General features: G+C 45.1%; 1 protein-coding gene across 11 annotated transcripts in view; it reads left to right on the forward strand.

The window, feature by feature from the left end:
• Positions 1–19,427, forward strand: part of PTK2 (protein tyrosine kinase 2) — a 253,684-nt gene that overhangs the window by 223,551 nt on the left and 10,706 nt on the right. For all 11 annotated transcript variants that reach the window (XM_029222747.1, XM_029222740.1, XM_029222744.1 and 8 more), the window contains 4 exons: positions 511–642; positions 12,321–12,383; positions 17,845–17,884; positions 18,220–18,326. In XM_029222747.1, coding sequence (XP_029078580.1) covers positions 511–642; positions 12,321–12,383; positions 17,845–17,884; positions 18,220–18,326 — 342 coding nt within the window. The remainder of the gene's footprint in view (positions 1–510; positions 643–12,320; positions 12,384–17,844; positions 17,885–18,219; positions 18,327–19,427) is intronic.

Genomic DNA, 19,427 nt, shown 5'->3' on the forward strand with positions numbered 1-19,427 from the left:
CCAAGGAACAGACAGCCTCCAGCTCTGCGGACCGTGTTAATTTTTACTGAATTTTCTTGGTAAAACCAAGAACCACTCCTATAATATTAAAAATCATTTCTTTGAGTCCAAGAACATCTGTAGTTGTCTGCTCTTCAAGCTCTTTTCCTTGGAGTACACATGCTTTATACTCTGTAATATGTGTGTGTCGTATTTAATCCTCCTCCCGTTATTTTACTTCCAGATTGTTTCCACTTTTTCGCTCTAACTAATGATGCATTCTCTGCCGCATATCTTGGATCACTTCTTTAGAGTAGGTCCCTGCAAGTGAACCGTTGTATGCTTTTTAAAGCTGTTTCACGCACGTTAACTTGTAACCCTCAGAAAAGTTGCTCCCGCCGGCAGAGTAGAAGAGACCCTACTTCCACCACACTTGCTGTTTTGCTTAATTGTTTGGAAAGACACACAGAAAAAAAAGTAAGAGCCTCACACACAGACTTCTGAGAGTGGACCTTTTAACTCCTCCTCCAGGACTCTGCAACACTGGACCTGCGTGGCATCGGGCAGGTGCTGCCGACCCACCTGATGGAGGAGCGGCTGATCCGGCAGCAGCAGGAGATGGAAGAGGACCAGCGCTGGCTGGAGAAGGAGGAGAGGTTTCTGGTAACTGAGTCTCAGAAAGTTCTTGCTCCCCGAGCCTCTGGAGTCAGCGCTACTGCCGATGACGGCAAGCCTCATGTGTCCCAGAGCAGGAGCCTTTGTTTTCCACCTGCTTCCTAAAACTTGCAATAGTGGGTCGTTCGCTTTTCTTGAATTACTTTTTCAGGATAAATTTCTAGGAGGTCTGTAGTAGAATCACGGGCTCAGATGTAGAACCGTTTCTGTGGTTTTGTGTTACTGCCACATTTACACAGAAACGACTCCCACTGAAGTGTCAGCTTGCACATAAGACACTGCCTCTTGCTACTGCCGGGCACATGACTAGATAGCCCAGGGTCCCCAGGCTTGCCTTCCTGGGCTCCTCTGGTTCGAGGTCTGAGAGATGCAGACCTCCTGCCACATGCCTCTGGGGTTGTGGGCAGCAGATGTCTTCCTGGGACAACTCTTGTCGACAGCCCCTCAGAAGTCCCTGGGGATAGAGGAGCGGTGACAGAGTGGCCTGTGTGTGTCACGTGGTCCTCAGCCTTAGGACCCCTCCCCTGTCACCCTGCGCAGCTACTTCAGCCTTCCTGAAGTAGCCTGAAGAGAAGAAGGCCTGGACGGAGCCAGGACTCAGAGTGCTTCCGCAAAGCCCATACCTGGCTGGTCCAGAGCTGGTCCCTCACGCTTTGACCATAAACATCCCGAGGCCACCTCTACGTCACCCTCTATGCTGAGGGACCAGACACTGATGAGGGGATACAACGCTGTTCATGCATCTCTGGGAGTCCTACAGGCACAGAAACATTAAATCAACAACCAATGGTTTTACGAGACAGCGGTTCATCACCTGTGATCCTGATTTCATTCTTTATACGGGGCTTTCTTTTTGAAAACTGTAGTTTCAAATTAAACAAAGCAAGCTGTGCACAAGTTTGGTGAGGCACGTTTTAACCTATCTGGGTGGCCGCTGCCCTCGCTGCAGGGGGAGTGAGGGCCATCTTGGCACGAACAGGGACCTGGGAGCAAATCACATTAGGTGGAGGCACTTTCTCACCTTTCTTTTCTTTTTCTTTTAAAATTGAGGCCTGCAGACATCACACACACCCCACACTCATTTAACTTCCAGACAGGACTAATGCACACAGCCCTGTCACAGCTTAATGGTTAAGATCGTACAAAATACTTATCACGTGTCGGTCACCATCCTACATATTTCTCATACAGAAAGTCATTCAGTCTTTATAACCACCCTGTGGGGAAGAGACAGGTCCAAAATATTTTATCCGAAACTCTTGAGGGTTCTGTGTGCTACACTATTTTTTTGCTTTAGGAAGTTAATGAAGGGAATCCCCTGGTGGTCCAGTGGTTAGGTCTCAGCGCTTTCACTGCCAGGGACCAGGTTCAATCCCTGGTCGGGGAACTAGGATCCCATAAGCCTTGCAGTGCGGCCAAAAAAAAAAAAAAAAAAGAAAGAAAATTAATGAAATATGACGCACGTGCCGTATATTATATAAGTATTCCAAAAGCATACAGAGTTAAAAGCACTAACACGCTTACAGCAAAACACAGGTGTTCACATTACCAGGTGTAAAGACAGCCCTCACATCAGTTCAGGTCAGGTTTTGCCACAAAATTAGTTTCCTTCGAGCTTAGAAAAACAAACAAACTTACCAATCTTTTAGTACATTTTAGATTTTGGAAACGAGAATAAAGGACAGTGTACCTACCCTTTATTACCCTCGTGTTAGAGATGAGGAAATTGCCCGAGACCACTGGGTAGCGTTGGCCGAGCCGGGGTCTTTGGTGCCCGCCACTCTGCCAGCCGGAGGGCCCAGCTGCACACAGCTCGGCACTCCCACGGCCTAGTGCTCCTCTGCACGTGCATTTACTGTAACGTATACGAAATATTGCTGGGCGCTGTGAACCATTCACTTTTGAACAAAAGTTTCATCATATCAAAATTCTAAATTATTTAAATCAAAGCGTATCTTGAGATTATAAGGCAAGCGGCAAAAATTGGTTATTATTTACTATACTAATCTGAGCAAATCTGTTTGGATATTATATCAGTTCCAAGAATACAGCTGCTGTTCCCTAGCCCTACGTTTTAACCTTTTGTCCAGATAGCCTACTTTCCCGCATTGATTTGTATTTTAAAAAGGCAGTGTTACAAACTCGAGTTAGTATACGTAAATACCAGTGTCTGGTGTATGATCGCGCTGAGAGTGGAGGAGGCCGCGGCTGTGAGCTGCTCTGACAGAGCGCAGCCGGCGGCGAGAGCAGGAGGGGGGCCTGGGGGTGCCACTCGGGGCCGGGATGATGCTGGCGCCCAGGCCTCCAGATAGATTGGAATTTGCAGGGCAGACAGGCTCAGGAAGTATGCTCATGCCTTGGGAAGTGCTTGCTGGTGGGGAAGGTGATCGGCCCAGGCCCAGGCTCCATCTTCCCAGTGATGTCAGGTACTCTGAATCAGAGGCTCCAGACACTGCCGGCTCATCTGCCGTAGGGTTTGTTCCTTTTAATTGAGATAATTTACATACAGTGGACTGCGCAGGTCTTAAGCGTACAGTTTGGTGAGTTTTGATAAATACATTAAGTCCACATAACCCATTCTCCATACGTGTGACATTTCTGTCACTCCAGATGGCTTCCGTGCCACGTTGAAAATCCACTAATGAAGTCGTATAATGAACTCCCCCCGGGGAGTCCAGTCAGTGCTGTGTCCTGTGACAGCCTCAGTGTACCTGTCTCCTCAGCCTGGGACATTTCCATTTGTTCCTGATCCCTTTTATTTCTCCCATGTAACTTTATAATTTTCTCTAAGTCCATATCTTCCCTTATTAAATTACTGCCCATTCATTTAGAGCTTGCCGTCACTGATAATGGTATCTCATTTTCATTGAACTTTTTAGTTGTTATTTCCGTATATGCATATGATTTTTAGGAAATTATCTTGTATGTAACAATATTCATCACATGAAATTTTTCTGACTGATTTCCTTGGATTTTTTCTATTCATGCACGGTTATCACTTTTTAAAAAACATTTTCTTTCTTCATTTTCAGTTATGTATCTCATATTGCCCCTGAAGCATCTCTTGCCAACTTTGTATTAAACAGGTTCTTGCCTGCTTTATTTTTTTAAACCCCACATTTGTTTATTTATTTATTTTTGGCTGTGTTGGGTCTTCGTTTCTGTGTGAGGGCTTTCTCTAGTTGTGGCAAGCGGGGGCCACTCTTCATCGCGGTGCGCGGGCTTCTCACTATCGCGGCCTCTCTTGTTGCGGAGCACAGGCTGCAGACGCTCAGGCTCAGCAGTTGTGGCTCACGGGCCTAGTTGCTCCGCGGCATGTGGGATCTTCCCAGACCAGGGCTCGAATCCCTGTCCCCTGCATTAGCAGGCAGACTCTCAACCACTGCGCCACCAGGGAAGCCCATCCTGCTTTTATTTTTAAAGATAATGTCCGTAATAGTTTTCTCCATTAAGTATAATGCTGGCTCTCTATTTTTAAACTAACCTTTTTAAAGCTTTTAAAAGGCTTAACGTGATGAAGTATGTGAAGCATTTTGCTTGGTTTTATGCTGGACCCTCATTCCAGAGAGAAGTCCCCACTAAGTCGTGGTTGATGATCCTTTGAAGGTCCTGGTGTCTTTTGTTTGTGATGTTTTATTAGAATTTCCTGTCGATCTTCATAAGCAGAGTGATTTATTATTGTCATTGCTAATGGTTTCAAGATCAGAACAGTGTTGATGTCCTCAGTCGAATAATCCCTGCCCCATCTGCGTTGGCCGTTGGTCAGGCAGCCGGTGTAGGTGGGGGGCTGAGAGCAAGTGAGCCGTCAGGACGGGCCCGGCCTCGGCGTGAGCAACTGGGTGAGCGAGCCACAGCGCTGCTGCCAGGGGAGGGAAGGTGAGGAGGTGAGGGCAAGTAAATGTCAAGGCTGAGGCGTCGCACATGGCACCTCTGAGATCCTGTCCCCTCCAAGCTGTGTTTCGTGCCGCAGCCGCGGTGACATTTCTACACCTCGGGTCTGATCCTGGCCTTCTCTGACTTAAAACCTCCCGGTGACCGCCACAGGATGACCACCTGGGGCCCTCCATCCTTCCTGTCCTTGAGACGCAGCCCCTCTAGGTCAGCCCTGGTTGTGACAGAGCGGACGGAGCGCAGGGGAGGCCCAGCATGCAGGGCCATCAGGGCAGGCTGAGCAGCTGAAGAACATGCCAGGGTGAGGGCACACCGAGTGCAGGAGCCTAGGCGCTGGGGTCAGCTAGGGAAAGCTTCAAAATCCTAGTTACCGCGGCCCTACGTAAGTTGTTTAACCTCTCTATGCTGTGATTTGTTAATCCGTAAGATAATTATAATTTCCTCTGTAAAATGCGAGAATGCTTTTCTGTAGGGTTGAGTGGAGGATTAAATGTATAACGCGTAGACAGTGGAAGGGATAAGGAATACACCATTAATTTTTCCAAGGGCTTTTAATCTCTCATTCAGTTTGTTCTCTGTAGCAGCCAGGAGCGCTGCATTGATGAGAATCTAGAATCCTAGATCGTACACATCGCCCAGAATACCTGCAGGCGGCTCCCAACCCGAGATGAGTGTAATAGATGGGGTGAGAGATTTTAGCCAGTGTCGAAGGGATTCTGCAAAGGAGCGTCGCTGGTATCACGCAGGAGCTGGACACCCTTTCACTGGATTTATTTGTTATCAGTGAACCTTAATTCGTTGTTTGTCTTTTGGGGTTTTTTTTCCCCCTTAATTCATTTTTGCTGTTGTTAGGGCTCCCTTAGGTAGGCTATTTTTAGCAGCTGGCTAACAAGGCCCTGGCTGTGTCTGACCGCCATGTTTCCCCGAGGAGGCAGAATCTGCATGCAGGACATGGAGCCTTTTAGGCCCAGGTGCTTCCCAGTGCAGGCTTCTCAAGCTGTCAGTGAAGGAGGACCTGTTTCTATTTTTTTTTCCTAAACCACTGTAGACCTGATACTCTAGTGAAATAAAATAAGAAGCAGTTACTAGATAAAGGAAATTTTTAAAAAGGTATACAGACTTTTATTATGAGCTCCAACAGACCTAAAAATTACTATTTCAGATTGCTCTAGAAATTTCTAAAGATGCTCATCCTCTGTTTCTGTCTCATCACGACCTGGTAACAGCAAATCATTCCTGACCCGCCCTGGTCCTCAGACTGTGCTGGGAGCAGCCCTGCCGCTCCTTTCCGTGAGGTCAGCTTGTACCCGGGTGGAAGAGTCATGTTCTTACTGGAAAAATTAAAGTTGCTTTGTCAGTAGCGATTCCCAGATTTTTTCTGACAGATCAGAATCGATAGCTGTGTATTGAAGCCTCCTGTTTTAGGACTTACATCATTGTATGAGGTTACTTTTTATCGAGCACTTTGGAGAGTCGAGTCGAGCATCCCTCCATCAGCACACATAAGGCAGGCTCTTGCCCTGGGGCACACAGCTGTGACCTACAGCACAGGGTCTTTGTGGTGTCCCCACCCCCTTCTGTGATCTCAGTGCAGCCCGAGTGGTTTCTGAGTTGCCTCTGTGCCTGTGAATCCACGGCTGTAAAAGCTGTCTTGCAAACTGGCCAGAGAGAGAGCTGGCAGCCTTGACTAGAACCTCAGTCCATTGAGAGGACTTTCTTTCCTATTGGGTGCTGCTTAAAGAGAGAGTAACTGTGTTACTTGTTTATTTTTATTGCCATGCACACAGTCATTTTCTAATGCAGGGCTGTGCTGAAGATAGGATTTTAATTTTAAAATGAGAAAGTTTTGAGTATATAAAGCCTGCTTTGTGTCCTGAGAAAGGAAATGAATGTTTGAGCTGTTTTCCCTCTCGCAGCAGAGCCAGTCAGCAGGAATGAAAGGTGAACATCAAGACGGGGTCAGAGAGTCCAAGACGGGGACTCTGCTCTCAGCCAGGCCACATCCCTCCCATGTGTATTCCACAGTCCAGATTTGAAGACAATGTGTAGTGCAAGGGGAAAGGACTTTGAGTTGAAAGCCTTAGGTTTGAAGTTTTCTAGAGCGATAGCAACATGGAACTAGAGATCAAGCCTGAACGGTTGGTTACTGTGTTCCCAAAACCGAAAGCAGCGCCTTCAGCCCCCATCTGTTGCCTAAGAGAAGGGAATATGCATGCCCACACGGAAAAGAACTGGAGATAACCCACCTGCCCGTTAACAGCAGAACGGATGCAACAAGGGCATGTTGCACAACAGTAAGAACGAACAAACTACTACACACAACCACAGGGCTGAATCTTAGACACCGTGTTCACAAAAGATGTCAGACACACAAGAGTGCTTCTTACAGGACCCATTTGTATGAAGTTCAGAAGCAGTCGTCTGGGCTGGAAGTCAGAGGAGGGGTCCCTTTGGCGAACTGGAGCCTGCGGGTTATCTGCTCTGTGTCTTGATTGGGGTGGCGTGTTAGGCAGGGGTACTGACCTTTACACTTAAGAACTGTGGGCTTTGTTGTATACAAGTTATACCTGAATTTGAAAAAAAGAAAGAAAATGCATACCTGATGGGGAAAATAATCAAATAGGCCCAGACGTTCTTTATGTCTGTTACCCATTTCTGTAAGATTTTAAATAGAAATTGCCTTTGCCTCCTTTTTGTCTTTAGTATTACTATCTTCAGATCCAGAATATTTTATTTTGAAGTGTAATTGACTTAGAGTATTATATTAGTTTCAGGTGTACAACATAGTGATTCAATATTTTTATATATTACAGAATGATCATCAGTGTAGGTCTAGTTACATCTGTCACCATACAAAGTTATTACAATATTAGCCAATCCATTCCCCACACTGTACATTACATCTCATTGACCCATTTATTTTATAACTGGAAGTTTGTCCCTCTTAATCTCCCTCACCTATTTCACTCATCCCCCCCCACCCCTCCCCTCTGGCAACCACCTGTTCTCTGTACCTGTGAGTCCGTTTCTGTTCTGTTTGTTCATTTGGTTTTGGGGAGGTTATTTGTTTTTTGTTTTTTTAGATTCTACATATAAGTGAAATCATACAGTATTTGTCTTTCTCCGATTGACTGACTTCACTTTGCATGATACCCTCTGTGTTGTTGCAAATGGCAAGATTTCATTCTTTTTTACGGCCAGCTAATATTCCATTGTGTGTATATGTACCACACCTTCTTTATCCATTCCTCTATAAGTGGGAACTTAGGTTGCTTCCATATCTTGGCTATTGTAAATAATGCTGCAGTGAACGTAGGGGTGCATATATCTTTTCAAAGCAGTTTTTTGGTTTTCTTCAGAAAAATACCCGGAACTAGAATTATTGGATTATATGATAGTTCTATTTTTTTTTTTTAATTTATTTATTTTTTTGCAGTACGCGGGCCTGTCACTGTTGTGGCCTCTCCCGTTGCAGAGCACAGGCTCTGGACGCACAGGCTCAGTGGCCATAGCTCACGGGCCTAGCTGCCCCGCGGCACGTGGGATCTTCCCGGACCGGGGCACGAACCTGTGTCCCCTGCGTCGGCAGGTGGACTCTCAACCACAGCGCCACCAGGGAAGCCCCTGTTTGTTTGTTTTCATACTTTTTTTTTTTAAAGGAAACTTTATTACTTTTATTTATTTATTTTTTTGGCTGGATTGGGTCTTCGTTGTTGCGCGGGCTTTCTCTAGTTGAGGCAAGCGGGAGCTATTCTTCCTTGCAGTGCGCAGGCTCACTGTGGTGGCTTCTCTTGTCGCGGAGCATGGGCTCTAGGCACTCAGGCTTCAGTAGTTGTGACACGTGGGCTCAGTAGTTGTGGCTCATGGGCTCTAGGGCGCAGGCTCGGTAGCTGTGCCACGTGGGCTTAGTTGCTCCATGGGGATCTTCCTGGACCAGGGCTCAAACCCGTGTCCCCTGCATTGGCAGGCGTATTCTTAACCACTGTGCCACCAGGGAATTCCTTTCATAATTTGTATATTTCTAGTTATGGTCTTTTCTTTTTTGATTAGCGAAGTCCCTTTAACATTTCTTGTAAAGCCAGTTTTGTGGTGCTGAACTCTTTTACGTAACTTTTGCTTGTCTGTTAAACTCTTTATCTCTCCTTCAAAGCTGAATGATAGCCTTGCTGGGTAGAGTATTCTTGGTTGTAGGTGTTTTCCTTTCATTATTTTGAATGTATGGTTCCACTCCTTCTGGCCTCTGCAGAGTTTCTGTTGAAAAGTCAACTGATAGTCTTATGGCAGTTCTCTTGTACGTAACAAGTTGCTTCTCTCTTACTGGTTTTAAGATTCTCTCTTTATCTTTAGTCTTTGCCATTTTAATTATGTGTCTAGTGTGGACCTCTTTGGGTTCACCTTGTTTGGGATTCTCTGTACTTCGACTTGGATGTCTCTTTCCCTTCCCATGTTAGGGAAGTTTTCAGCTGTGATATTTTTCAAATAAGGTCTCCACCCCTTTCTCTTTTCTCCTTTTGGGACCCCTATAATTTGAATGTTAGTATGCTTGATGTTGTCCCAGAGGTCTCAAACTGTCCTCTTTTTTTTTTTTTTTTCTTTTTTCTGTTTATCTTGGATGATTTCCACCACTCTGCCTTCCAGTTCACTGATCCGTTCCCCATTCCTCTGTATCCAGTCTACTGTTGATTCCTTCTAGTGTATTTTTTCAGTTATTGTATTCTTCAGCTCTGTTGGGTGCTTCTTTGTATTTTCTAACTCTTTGTTAAACTCTCACTGTGTTCACCCATTCTTCTCCCAAGTTTGTTGACTGTCTTTATGATCATTACCTTGCACTCTTTCTTCGGTAGATTGCATATCTCCACTTGGCTTAGTTCTTCTTCTGGGGTTTTGTCTTATTCTTTTATTTGGAATTCCTCTGTCTCCTCATTTTGCCTAATTCTCTGTGTTTACCTCTGTGTATTAGGAAGGGTCAGTTACATTTTTTCAATCTTGGAGAAGTGGCCTTATGTAAGAGACATCCTATGGAACCCAGCAGCACCCTCCCCTTTGGTCACCAGAGCTGTATGCTTTTGTCCCATGTGTGGGTTGTGTGGGTCCTTCTGCTGTGGCTGGGCCAGCTACCGTGGGCAGCTGGTAGGTGAGGCTGGCCCAGCCCTGTTGGCTGGCTGGCCCAGCCCTGTTGGCTGCCTGGCCCTGCCTTGTCCAGTGGCTGCCAGCCTGCTGATAAGAGGGGCTGGGTCCTGGGGCAGCTGGTTGTGGGCCCCAGAGGGCTAGAGATCTAGAATATTCTGTAAGGGGAAAACAGGAGAATTTAGCTTCACCCAGTAGCAGAAACAATAATAGAATCTCTTCTTTTTGACAGGCTGTCTTTGGCTAGATTGCTCTTTAGTTCCCAGCATGACACTTTTATGCAGACAGGCTCTGTCGACTATATGAGGAAAATGCTTAAATATTTCTATTCATGGAACACAAGTGGACTTTACATAGATAGGCCTCCTTTAAGATCGAAACGCTGGGGCTTCCCTGGTGGCGCCGTGGTTGACAGGCCGCCTGCCGATGCAGGGGACACGGGTTCGCGCCCCGGTCCGGGAAGATCCCACATGCCGCAGAGCGGCTGGGCCCGTGAGCCATGGCCGCTGAGCCTGCGCGTCCGGAGCCTGTGCTCCGCAACGGGAGAGGCCACAACAGTGAGAGGCCCGTGTCCCACAAAAAAAAAAAAAAAAAGATTGAAACTCTGTCTTTGGAAAAGTATATCATTGGGGAGTTGTTGTGCATAAAGAAAAATAAGCCATTTCATGTATTTTATATGAAAGTAAAAATAGATAATTCATGTAAATACATGAAACCCAGCACCTTACTCTATAAGCAAACAATGTATGAACAGCTTTTGTTTAAGTAAAAACGTAAAAATAAAATATTTTCCGCACACAGAAGATACTCACTAAATATTTGTTGCCTGATTGAATCCAGCTCGTGTCGCCTGTAGCAACCGGTTCTGCCTTTCTAAGCTTCACGTTCCTCCTCTGTAAAATCTTTTCTCCTTTGCATTTTTATTAATGCATTCCTTCAGCACATATTTACTAACCATCTCATATGTGCACATTTCTGTGCCAAGCACTTACTTAATCCTTATAATAACTGTCTGGGTGAGGAAATGGGTTAGGAGAGGTGAACCTTGTCCAAGGCAGCTTAGCATCTGTGAGAGGAGAAACAGACGTTCTACTATTTAAGGAAGGGGGAGGGGCAGATTGCAACAGGTGGCATTTTGTTTATTGATTGGCTGCAAATTTTAAGTGAAGTCCAGCAGTGCTGGGGCACAGTCCATCGCGGACCAAGGCAGGACCAGTTTGGCAGCTGATACGCTCAATTTTGCAAATGTTTAAACCCTGTGACTCAGTAATTCAGTTCTTAGAAATCTGTCCCCAGGAACTAATCAGGAATTTAGTCAAAGATTTGTGTACAAAGATGTTTACCCACAGCCTATTTATACAGTTGAAATGTTGAAAATGGCCCAAATGTTCAACAAACAGCAGGATAACTGTTTATTCTACTTGACACGTACATGGCAGTGACTCAGTACTTTGCCAATATTAACTCGTTTAATCCTGACAAGGATTGGGGTAGTGCATGGCAGGTGCTGTTATCGCCCCGTCTTAGAGATGAAGAAGTTGAGGCCTGGGTCACACAGCTGGCAAGGGCGGGAGGCTGACCTGAACCCCGATGGCTACTGCCAGAGCCCAGGCTGTTTCCACCTTTCTCTGTGTGTGACAACATTCATGCTCTGGAATATTATACAGTATTCTAACGTTTTTACCAATTTCCACTATATAATATTATATGAAGGTTATGAAATTATATGACATGGTTTCACTTTTGAAAACACACATTTAAAAGAAAGACGAAGCTCGTTTCTCCATCAACACCCCCGACAGGTGCTTGCGGTTGGTGTCCTCAGCATTGGGCCCTCCTCAGGTGTAGAAAGTACGACGAATCAGATGTCAAGACGTTCTTTGTCTAACAAGGAAGTTGTGACTGCCTGATCTCTGCCAAATAGAGGGTCTGTAAGATACAGCAGACTGGCAGAGACTAAGAGATGAGCGGTCAGCCAGTGTGCCTGGCGGGGGCAGGGGGCAGGAGTCAGTGTGGCTGCCTGGTGACTCCGTGAAATCCATGCCATCGTGGGGCAGGCTGGGGCCACCTCACAGCATTGCTTTCACGAGGAGAAAACCTACCAAGCTCCACACCTTGACAGCATGTGGCCTACTTTGTTAATCTTATGTTAGTGAAATTCATTTACTCTTACTTATATTAAGTCAAGACTTCGCTGTTTGGTTTCTGTATTCTGGATGCAGTGCCGGGGGAAAACTTGTCACTGGACCATTTGCTGCTTTGGCAAGACAGCCAAGTACATATAAGCCTTAACCTGCCAGGAGGCGGGCATTGGTGCCTCCTCCTGGGGTGGGGATTTTCTAGGTGAAGAAAACTCGCTTTGCTGCTAGGAAGAGAGGTGGAGTGCACATCTTCATGTGTCGTATGGGGTCAGGGCACAGGTGCCAGTCCTGTTAGCTATACACATGTGCGGAGAAAGGGGCTTTGCTGGGGCAGTTGACCTGGGCTTGTCACCACTGGGCTTTGAGAATTTTTGTGAAACTGGGGAACTTTTAACTCTTCTTGTTCAGAGGACAATTGTGTTACAAAAGGAAGAAACTTAGTACAGAAATATGTCAGTGATTTTCAAACCAAGAATGAAACTGTTCGGTTTGCTTTCGTTTCTGTAGAAACCTGACGTGCGGCTCTCTCGAGGCAGCATCGACAGGGAGGATGGAGGTCCTCAGGGCCCGGTAAGCAGCTGCCCACGTTCTCATCAGGATCTGGACCACTTTGTGTCCTGGGATATCCAAGCTTACTAGCATTTGTCATATGGAACACAGTAATTCATTCTATAACTAAAATCAACGTTTTAGCCAAGATTATTAAAACTTACAGTACACAGCCCAACATGCATATTTAGGTAGAAGAATTTCTACCCCATTACTAATACACTCTTTTCAATAGTAAGCTGAACTCTCTGTGTCCTAAAGAAATACATACACAAATGGTTGCTACAGCAAGTTGTCATCTGCTAAATTTTTATACTCTTGTTTCGTGTTTTATGAAAGTTTCCACAGTCAGTCACAGAAAACTTGTTCAAGCAAGATTTTTTTCTGCTGGGTGTTGTAGGGGGAAATGCCTGAAATTCTCTTTAAAGACCTAGCTTATTATCATTATTCCAAATATATTTAAAGCCCGCTAGAAATATTCCCTGGTCTTCAGGGGAGAGTATTTAAAATTGTTATGATTTCCATTAGCAGATATCTGGTTAAAATAAATACAGATTTCTTTAAAACTTAAATCCCCAGTAAAAAGGGGAAACGTGCACTTGCTGGGTAACGGACTTAGGGAGATAAATCTCCATCCACCCTAATAAGGTTTATGAGTAGAAATAAACCATTTCATTTCTAGACACACATGCATACACACATACATACATACATACATTAGACTGTGTCGTCATCCAGCTCCGAGATGCATAGTTTTCCCTACTCTGTGCTCTAAAATCCAGCTCCCCCTAAGATCTGGCCCCTAGAAGATGTGTTCAGTTGCCAGCATGTGAAGGTTTGGCATTTCCCATAAGATATGCTGGCACAATGGGCTCTGCAGACAGAATATTAGGCATTCCTTAGTCCACAAGTGCAAAATCACACTGTTCCCCAGTTAACATCTCCACATGCAGTGCTCACTCTTTATATTGGAAAGATGACATGTAGCTGAAAGCATTCCCTCTAAGATCAGGAACAAGACAAGGATGCTGACTCTCATCACTTTTATTCAACATAGTATTGGAAGTCCTAGCCACAGCAATCAGACAAGAAAAAGAAATAAAAGGAATCCAAACTGGAAAGGAAGAAGTAAAACTGTCACTGTTTGCAGATGACATGATACTTACATAGAAAGTTCTAAAAATGCCACCAGAAAACTACTAGAGCTCATCAGTGAATTCGGTAAAGTTACAGGATACAAAATTAATATACAGAAATCTGTTACATTTCTGTAGATTAGGAATGAACTATTGTTCATTGTTTCCTGTTAAGGAAACAATCCCATTTATCATCGCATCAAAAAGAATAAAATACCTAGGATTAAACCTACCTAAAGAAGTAAAAGCCCTGTTCTCGGAAAACTAGAAGACACTGATGAAAGAAATTGAAGAGGACACAAACGGATGGAAAGATATACTGTGTTCTTGGATTGGAAGCAGTAACATTGTTAAAATGACCATACTACCCAAGGCAATCTACAGATTCAGTGCAATCCCTATCAAAATACTAATAGCATGTTTTATAAAACTAGAACAAATAATTTTAAAATATGTATGAAAACACAAAAGAACCCAAATAGCCACAACAATCTTGAGAAAGAAGAACAGAGCTGAAAGAATCACTCTCCCTGACCTCAGACTATACTACAAAGCTATAGTAATCAAAACAGTAAGGTACTGGCACAAAAACAGACATATAGATCAATGGAACAGAATAGAGAGCCCGGAAATAAACCCACGCACTTATGATCAATTAAGGTGTGACAGAGGAGGCAAGAATATACAATGGAGAAAAGACAGTCTCTTCAGTAAGTGGTGCTGGGACAACTGGATAGCTACACATAAAGAATGAAATTAGAACATTCTCCAACACCATATGCAAAAATAAACTGAAAATGGATTAAAGACTTTAAGATCGGAAACAAAAATTTTTTTAAAAGTTTTTAATGATTTTTAAGAGACCTAAATATAACACCAGAAACCATAAAACTCTTAGAGGAAAACATAGGCAGAACACTCTTTGACATAAATCATAGCAATATTTTTTTGATCTGTCTCCTAAAGCAAAGGAAATAAAAGCAAATATAAAGAAATGGGACCAATTTAAACTTAAAAGCTTTTGCACCGCAAAGGAAACCATTGACAAAATGAAAGACAACCTACTGAATGGGAGAAAATATTTGCAGGTGATATGACCCATATGGGGTTAATATACAAAATATATAAACAGCTCATACAACTCAATGTCAGAAAAAACAAAGCAACCCAATTAAAAAATGGGCAGAAGACCTGAATAGACATTTTTCCAAAGAGGAAATACAGATGGCCAACAGACACATGAAAAGATGCTCAACATGGCTAATCATCAGAGAAATGCAAATCAAAAGCCCAGTAAGATATCACCTCACACTGGTCAGAATGGCCATTATCGAAAAGAACGCAAATAACAAATGTTGGTGAGGATGTGGAGAAAGGGGAACCCTTGTACACTGGTGGGAATGTAAATTGGTGCAGCCACTGTGGAAAACAGTATGGAGGTCTCAAAAAACTAAAAATAGAACTACCATATGATTTAGCAATCCCACTCCTGGGCATATATCCGAAAAAAAACAGAAACATTAACTTGAAAAGATACATGCACTCCAGTGTTCATAGCAGCATTATTTATAATTGCCAAGATATGGAAGCAACCCAAGTTCATCAGCAGATGAATGGATAAAGAAGCTGTGGTGTATATATACAATGGAATACTACTTAGCCATAAAAAATGAAGTTTTGTCATTTGCAGCAACATGGATGGGCTTGGAGGGTATGATGCCAAGTGAATAAGTCAGAAAGACAAATATTGTATAGTATCACTTACAAACTAGTGCATATAACGAAAAGACTCAGATATAGAGGACAAACTAGTGGTTAACAGTGGAGAGGGGCAATACAAGGGTAGGAGATTAAGAGGTATAAACTATTTTGTATAAAATCAGCTACAGTGGGAATTCCCTGGCGATGCAGTGGTTAGGACTTGGCGCTTTCACTGCTAGGGCCCGGGTTCAATTCCTCGTCAGGAAACTAAGATCCCACAAGTCGCACGGTGTGGCCAAAAAAAAATCAGCCTCAAGGACGTATTGTAGAACACAGTGAATATAGCCAATATTTTATAATAACTACAAATGGAGCATAACCTTTAAAAATTGTGAATCACTATACTGTATACCTGTAACTTAACAGTGTGCATCAAGACTTCCTTTTTTTTTTTGCGGTACGTGGGCCTCTCACTTGCTGTGGCCTCTCCCGTTGCAGAGCACAGGCTCCGAACGCGCAGGCTCAGCGGCCATGGCTCACGGGCCCAGCCACTCCGCGGCATGTGGGATCTTCCTGGACCGGGGTGCGAACCCGTGTCACCTGCATCGGCAGGCAGACTCTCAACCACTGCGCCACCAGGGAAGCCCAAGACTTCTTCAGTTAATAAAATGATAACGTATTGAGCAGTTGGTCCCAAATTGTTAAGAGGAAAGAGTGAGAATAAGCATGAAAGTAAACCCTATTCAAGGGACCAGCTATTTATAACATCACTAATAGGAACATTTTTTAGAAAAGGAAAATCCTGTTCCAAGATGTGGCATGTATGAAGGTACCCAGAACGTATGTGGAGTGAATGAATGAATGATGAGACAGAAGGATTATTGAGAAACACTTTGTGAAACAGACGACGCATGACGGGGCCGCTTGTGATCTCATAGTACTTGCCGCACACCAGGCCTGGGTGACAGTAGGAGCACTTAGTCCTGATGGAGCAGGTGCTGCGCCGGGTGCTTCCCTCCTGTCACCTCATAAGTCCTCAGCACTCCTGTCAGGTCAGGTGCCGTGCCATCCACACGCCACAAATGAGTCAACTGAGGCTCGTAGGAAACTTGCCCAAGGTCACTGGTCCCCATGCCGGACGCCGGACAGGGCACTCAGAGCGTGACCAGGCGCCAGCCTGCTCTGCAGGCCTCTCCCCTCCAGGGTCTGGGTTAAGCTGTGGGGCTCATAACACACGCTGACGGTTGCTGGCTCTTCTGCTTCTGTGCTTTGCTAAGATAACTGTATGGTTTGGCCCACTTCTCCAAGTGCTCCAACTTAACACTTTTGAAAGTGGGCCCCAGTTTCAGGGAGAAGCGTTTCGCTGGAAAGCAGTGCAGACTGTCAGTAGGTCTGAGCTAGTTAATAGACACTAGTCACTGCCTCATGGAAATTGATCCTGTCTATGTGCATAAAAAGTAAAAATAAAAACTATTTAGATTTTCGAAATAATACGCAAGTTGGCAGCATGTTCATTTTGTGACAACCCCCCCATAGGGGGTAAGTGTCACTAGCCTCCGCGTTCAAATGGGAAAACCAAAGCCTCAAACCGGTGAGTGACTCACTCCAGGGCCAGCACTGCACACGCAGCAGAACCAGAGCCCGGCCCGGCCCACTGCCCAGCCCATCAGCCTCTGCGCACAGGGACATACATAACATCTGTTGAACTGATCCAGAAAGTTCTGTGAATAGGATTTTCTAATTATCGCACTTTCTTGTTCCCTGAGTATCAGGAAATTCTTTATAAGTCTTTTTACTGCTGGTCAGTGAGCACAACACAGCACAGCCGCAGCCTGTCTCTTTGCAAGGTTTTGGCCCACTTCCCACTGTGTCAAGGAATCCTGTTCCTCACACCTTCCGTAAAAGTAAAGCACCTTAAAGTATATGTGTTTTAGCCAGTTTATTGTTTTAAAATAAGCAAGGAAAGTCCCTCTTTTCAAAAGTAGGATATAGTTTGAAGATACTTCTTTTCATTCAGTCAGCCTAGGATAAGTGGCTCTAATCGTAGCTGCAGGCGTGGCACCCTAGACTAGGGCTCGTCCCATGTGAACCTGCCTTTTTCCCTGTGCCTGGGCTGGTTTGGCTTCCTGGCTTGGCCTGTGGCTGGTCCAGAATGGATGGAGGTGTCACACCAGGTTCTTCAGGTGACAGTGGCAACGTAGACATCCCAGTGCTCGGAAGCCTCTTCTCGTTGTCATTGTCTCTGATGGCACTCCTTCTTGTAATCAGAGAAGGAGGGGGTGGGGGAGAGTTTCCGGACACAGGACATATTTCACACCCATGAAGTTGAACTGGAGACTTCCATGGGCATAATTTCTTTAAAGAAAATTTGAAATTGGTGTGACCACCCCTGACCGTGTTCCAATCGTGATTCCTCCTATGGCAGCCCTTATCCCATACCCCATTGGCATTATTTGCTTATTAGCCTAATCTAATCCCCTGTCCCCACCTGAGGCCTTGAAGGCTGGCCCCTCCCCCATCTTGTTGGTCTTTGACCCCAGCGTTTAGCCCAGGGGTCAAGGGGGTGGGTGGAGAGGGTGGGAAGGGGAGGCCGTTATCCTGTTGTGCGCCCTGCTGCATTGACCTGGCTTTTTCTTTCCCCATAGACTGGAAACCAGCACATATATCAGCCTGTGGGCAAACCAGGTAAATGAAGAAATGAATCGAGTGTCACAAAATTTGTATAATTTGGAGGGAGGGGGTTTTGGTGTATAGTTTCTTAGTTTTGAAAAACTTCATGTTGTGTTAACACTTTTCCCCCTACAGACCATAGCAAGTATGATGTTTACCAAATTCAGCCCATGACTAGAATGTTGGAAAACAGACTTTACTGCTCTAATGCATCAGAAACACCTCTGTAGGGTGCCCTCTCTGAGATTAGCTTCTGTTGTAATAACATGAATCTGTGTTTGTTTGTTTGGGGGTGGTTTCCATTCTCTTCATTAATGTACGTTAAGTAATGGGAGTCATTCCCTTACCAGATCCTGCAGCTCCACCAAAGAAACCACCGCGTCCCGGAGCCCCTGGGCACCTGAGCAGCCTTGCCAGCCTCGGCAGCCCCGGAGACAATTACAACGAGGGTGTCAAGGTGAGCGCCCAAGCCTGTGCGCAGCCCAGGACTCCACAGAGCCTTTCACTCTGGGCGATGACCCTGCGATGTGCAGTGGGGTTGGGGCTCGGTGGGATTGGGGGGGCTCCTTGGTCGGCTCCAGACTCCTCTGAGTCAGGACAAATTTACTGGAAAACTCTCTTTTCTGTTTTTCTCTCATGTGATAGATTCTAGGGCCTCAGTCAGATCTTAACTTTCTGAAGACATTTTCCTCTTATCAGACAGAATGTTTCTTTGAGATAAAAATGCTGGGGTGGCTTCTGGTTTTACAAATGAATCAAACCAGGACGCCTGGGGAAAGCAAGGCCTTCTGTAGGCTCACTGTCTCCGAGTGTGTCAGTGTGGCCTAGTGGGCGACTTCCATCCTTTGCCATCTGGGGCCAGCGTGTGTAAAGCAGCATGTGCTGGGGACCACAACCTCCTCTTCTGTGTGCCCTTTTAAGGAGAGGGGTACACTCTACTTTCCATTAGGTCAGTTATCTCTCAAAGTATGTCCTACTTCTCAATTCTGATACACTTTGTCTTCACATTTTATTTATTTTATTTATTTATTTATCTTTGGCTGCATTGGGTCTTCGATGCTGCGCACGGGCTTTCTCTAGTTTCGGCGAGCAAGGGCTACTCTTCATTGCGGTGTGCAGGCTTCTCATTGTGGTGGCTTCTCTTGTTGCGGAGCATGGGCTCTAGGCGTGTGGGCTTCAGTAATTGTGGCATGCAGGCTCAGTAGTTGTGGCTCACGGGCTCTAGAGTGCAGGCTCAGTAGTTGTGGCTCACAGGCTTAGTTGCTCTGTGGCACGTGGGATCTTCCCAGACCAGGGATGGAACCCGTGTCCCCTGCATTGGCAGGTAGATTCTTAACCACTGCGCCACCAGGGAAGTCCCTGTCTTCACATTTTAATATCTCTAAAATCAAGACGGTGTGTTGATTTAACTGGCATTTTTTTTCCTTCTTCGTGGTGCATAGAAAAAGGTACATCTTAGAATTCAATAGCTATGGGATCAGTTAAGATAAACTTTGTTTCACTAATAACCACCATTCATTGAGTGCCACCTGCTGTGGCAGAACCTGCCCCATGTATT

Source organism: Monodon monoceros, unplaced genomic scaffold (genome assembly GCF_005190385.1).
Source record: "Monodon monoceros isolate NGI ecotype Baffin Bay Population unplaced genomic scaffold, NGI_Narwhal_1 Super_Scaffold_14, whole genome shotgun sequence".
NCBI classification, from domain to species: domain Eukaryota; kingdom Metazoa; phylum Chordata; class Mammalia; order Artiodactyla; family Monodontidae; genus Monodon; species Monodon monoceros.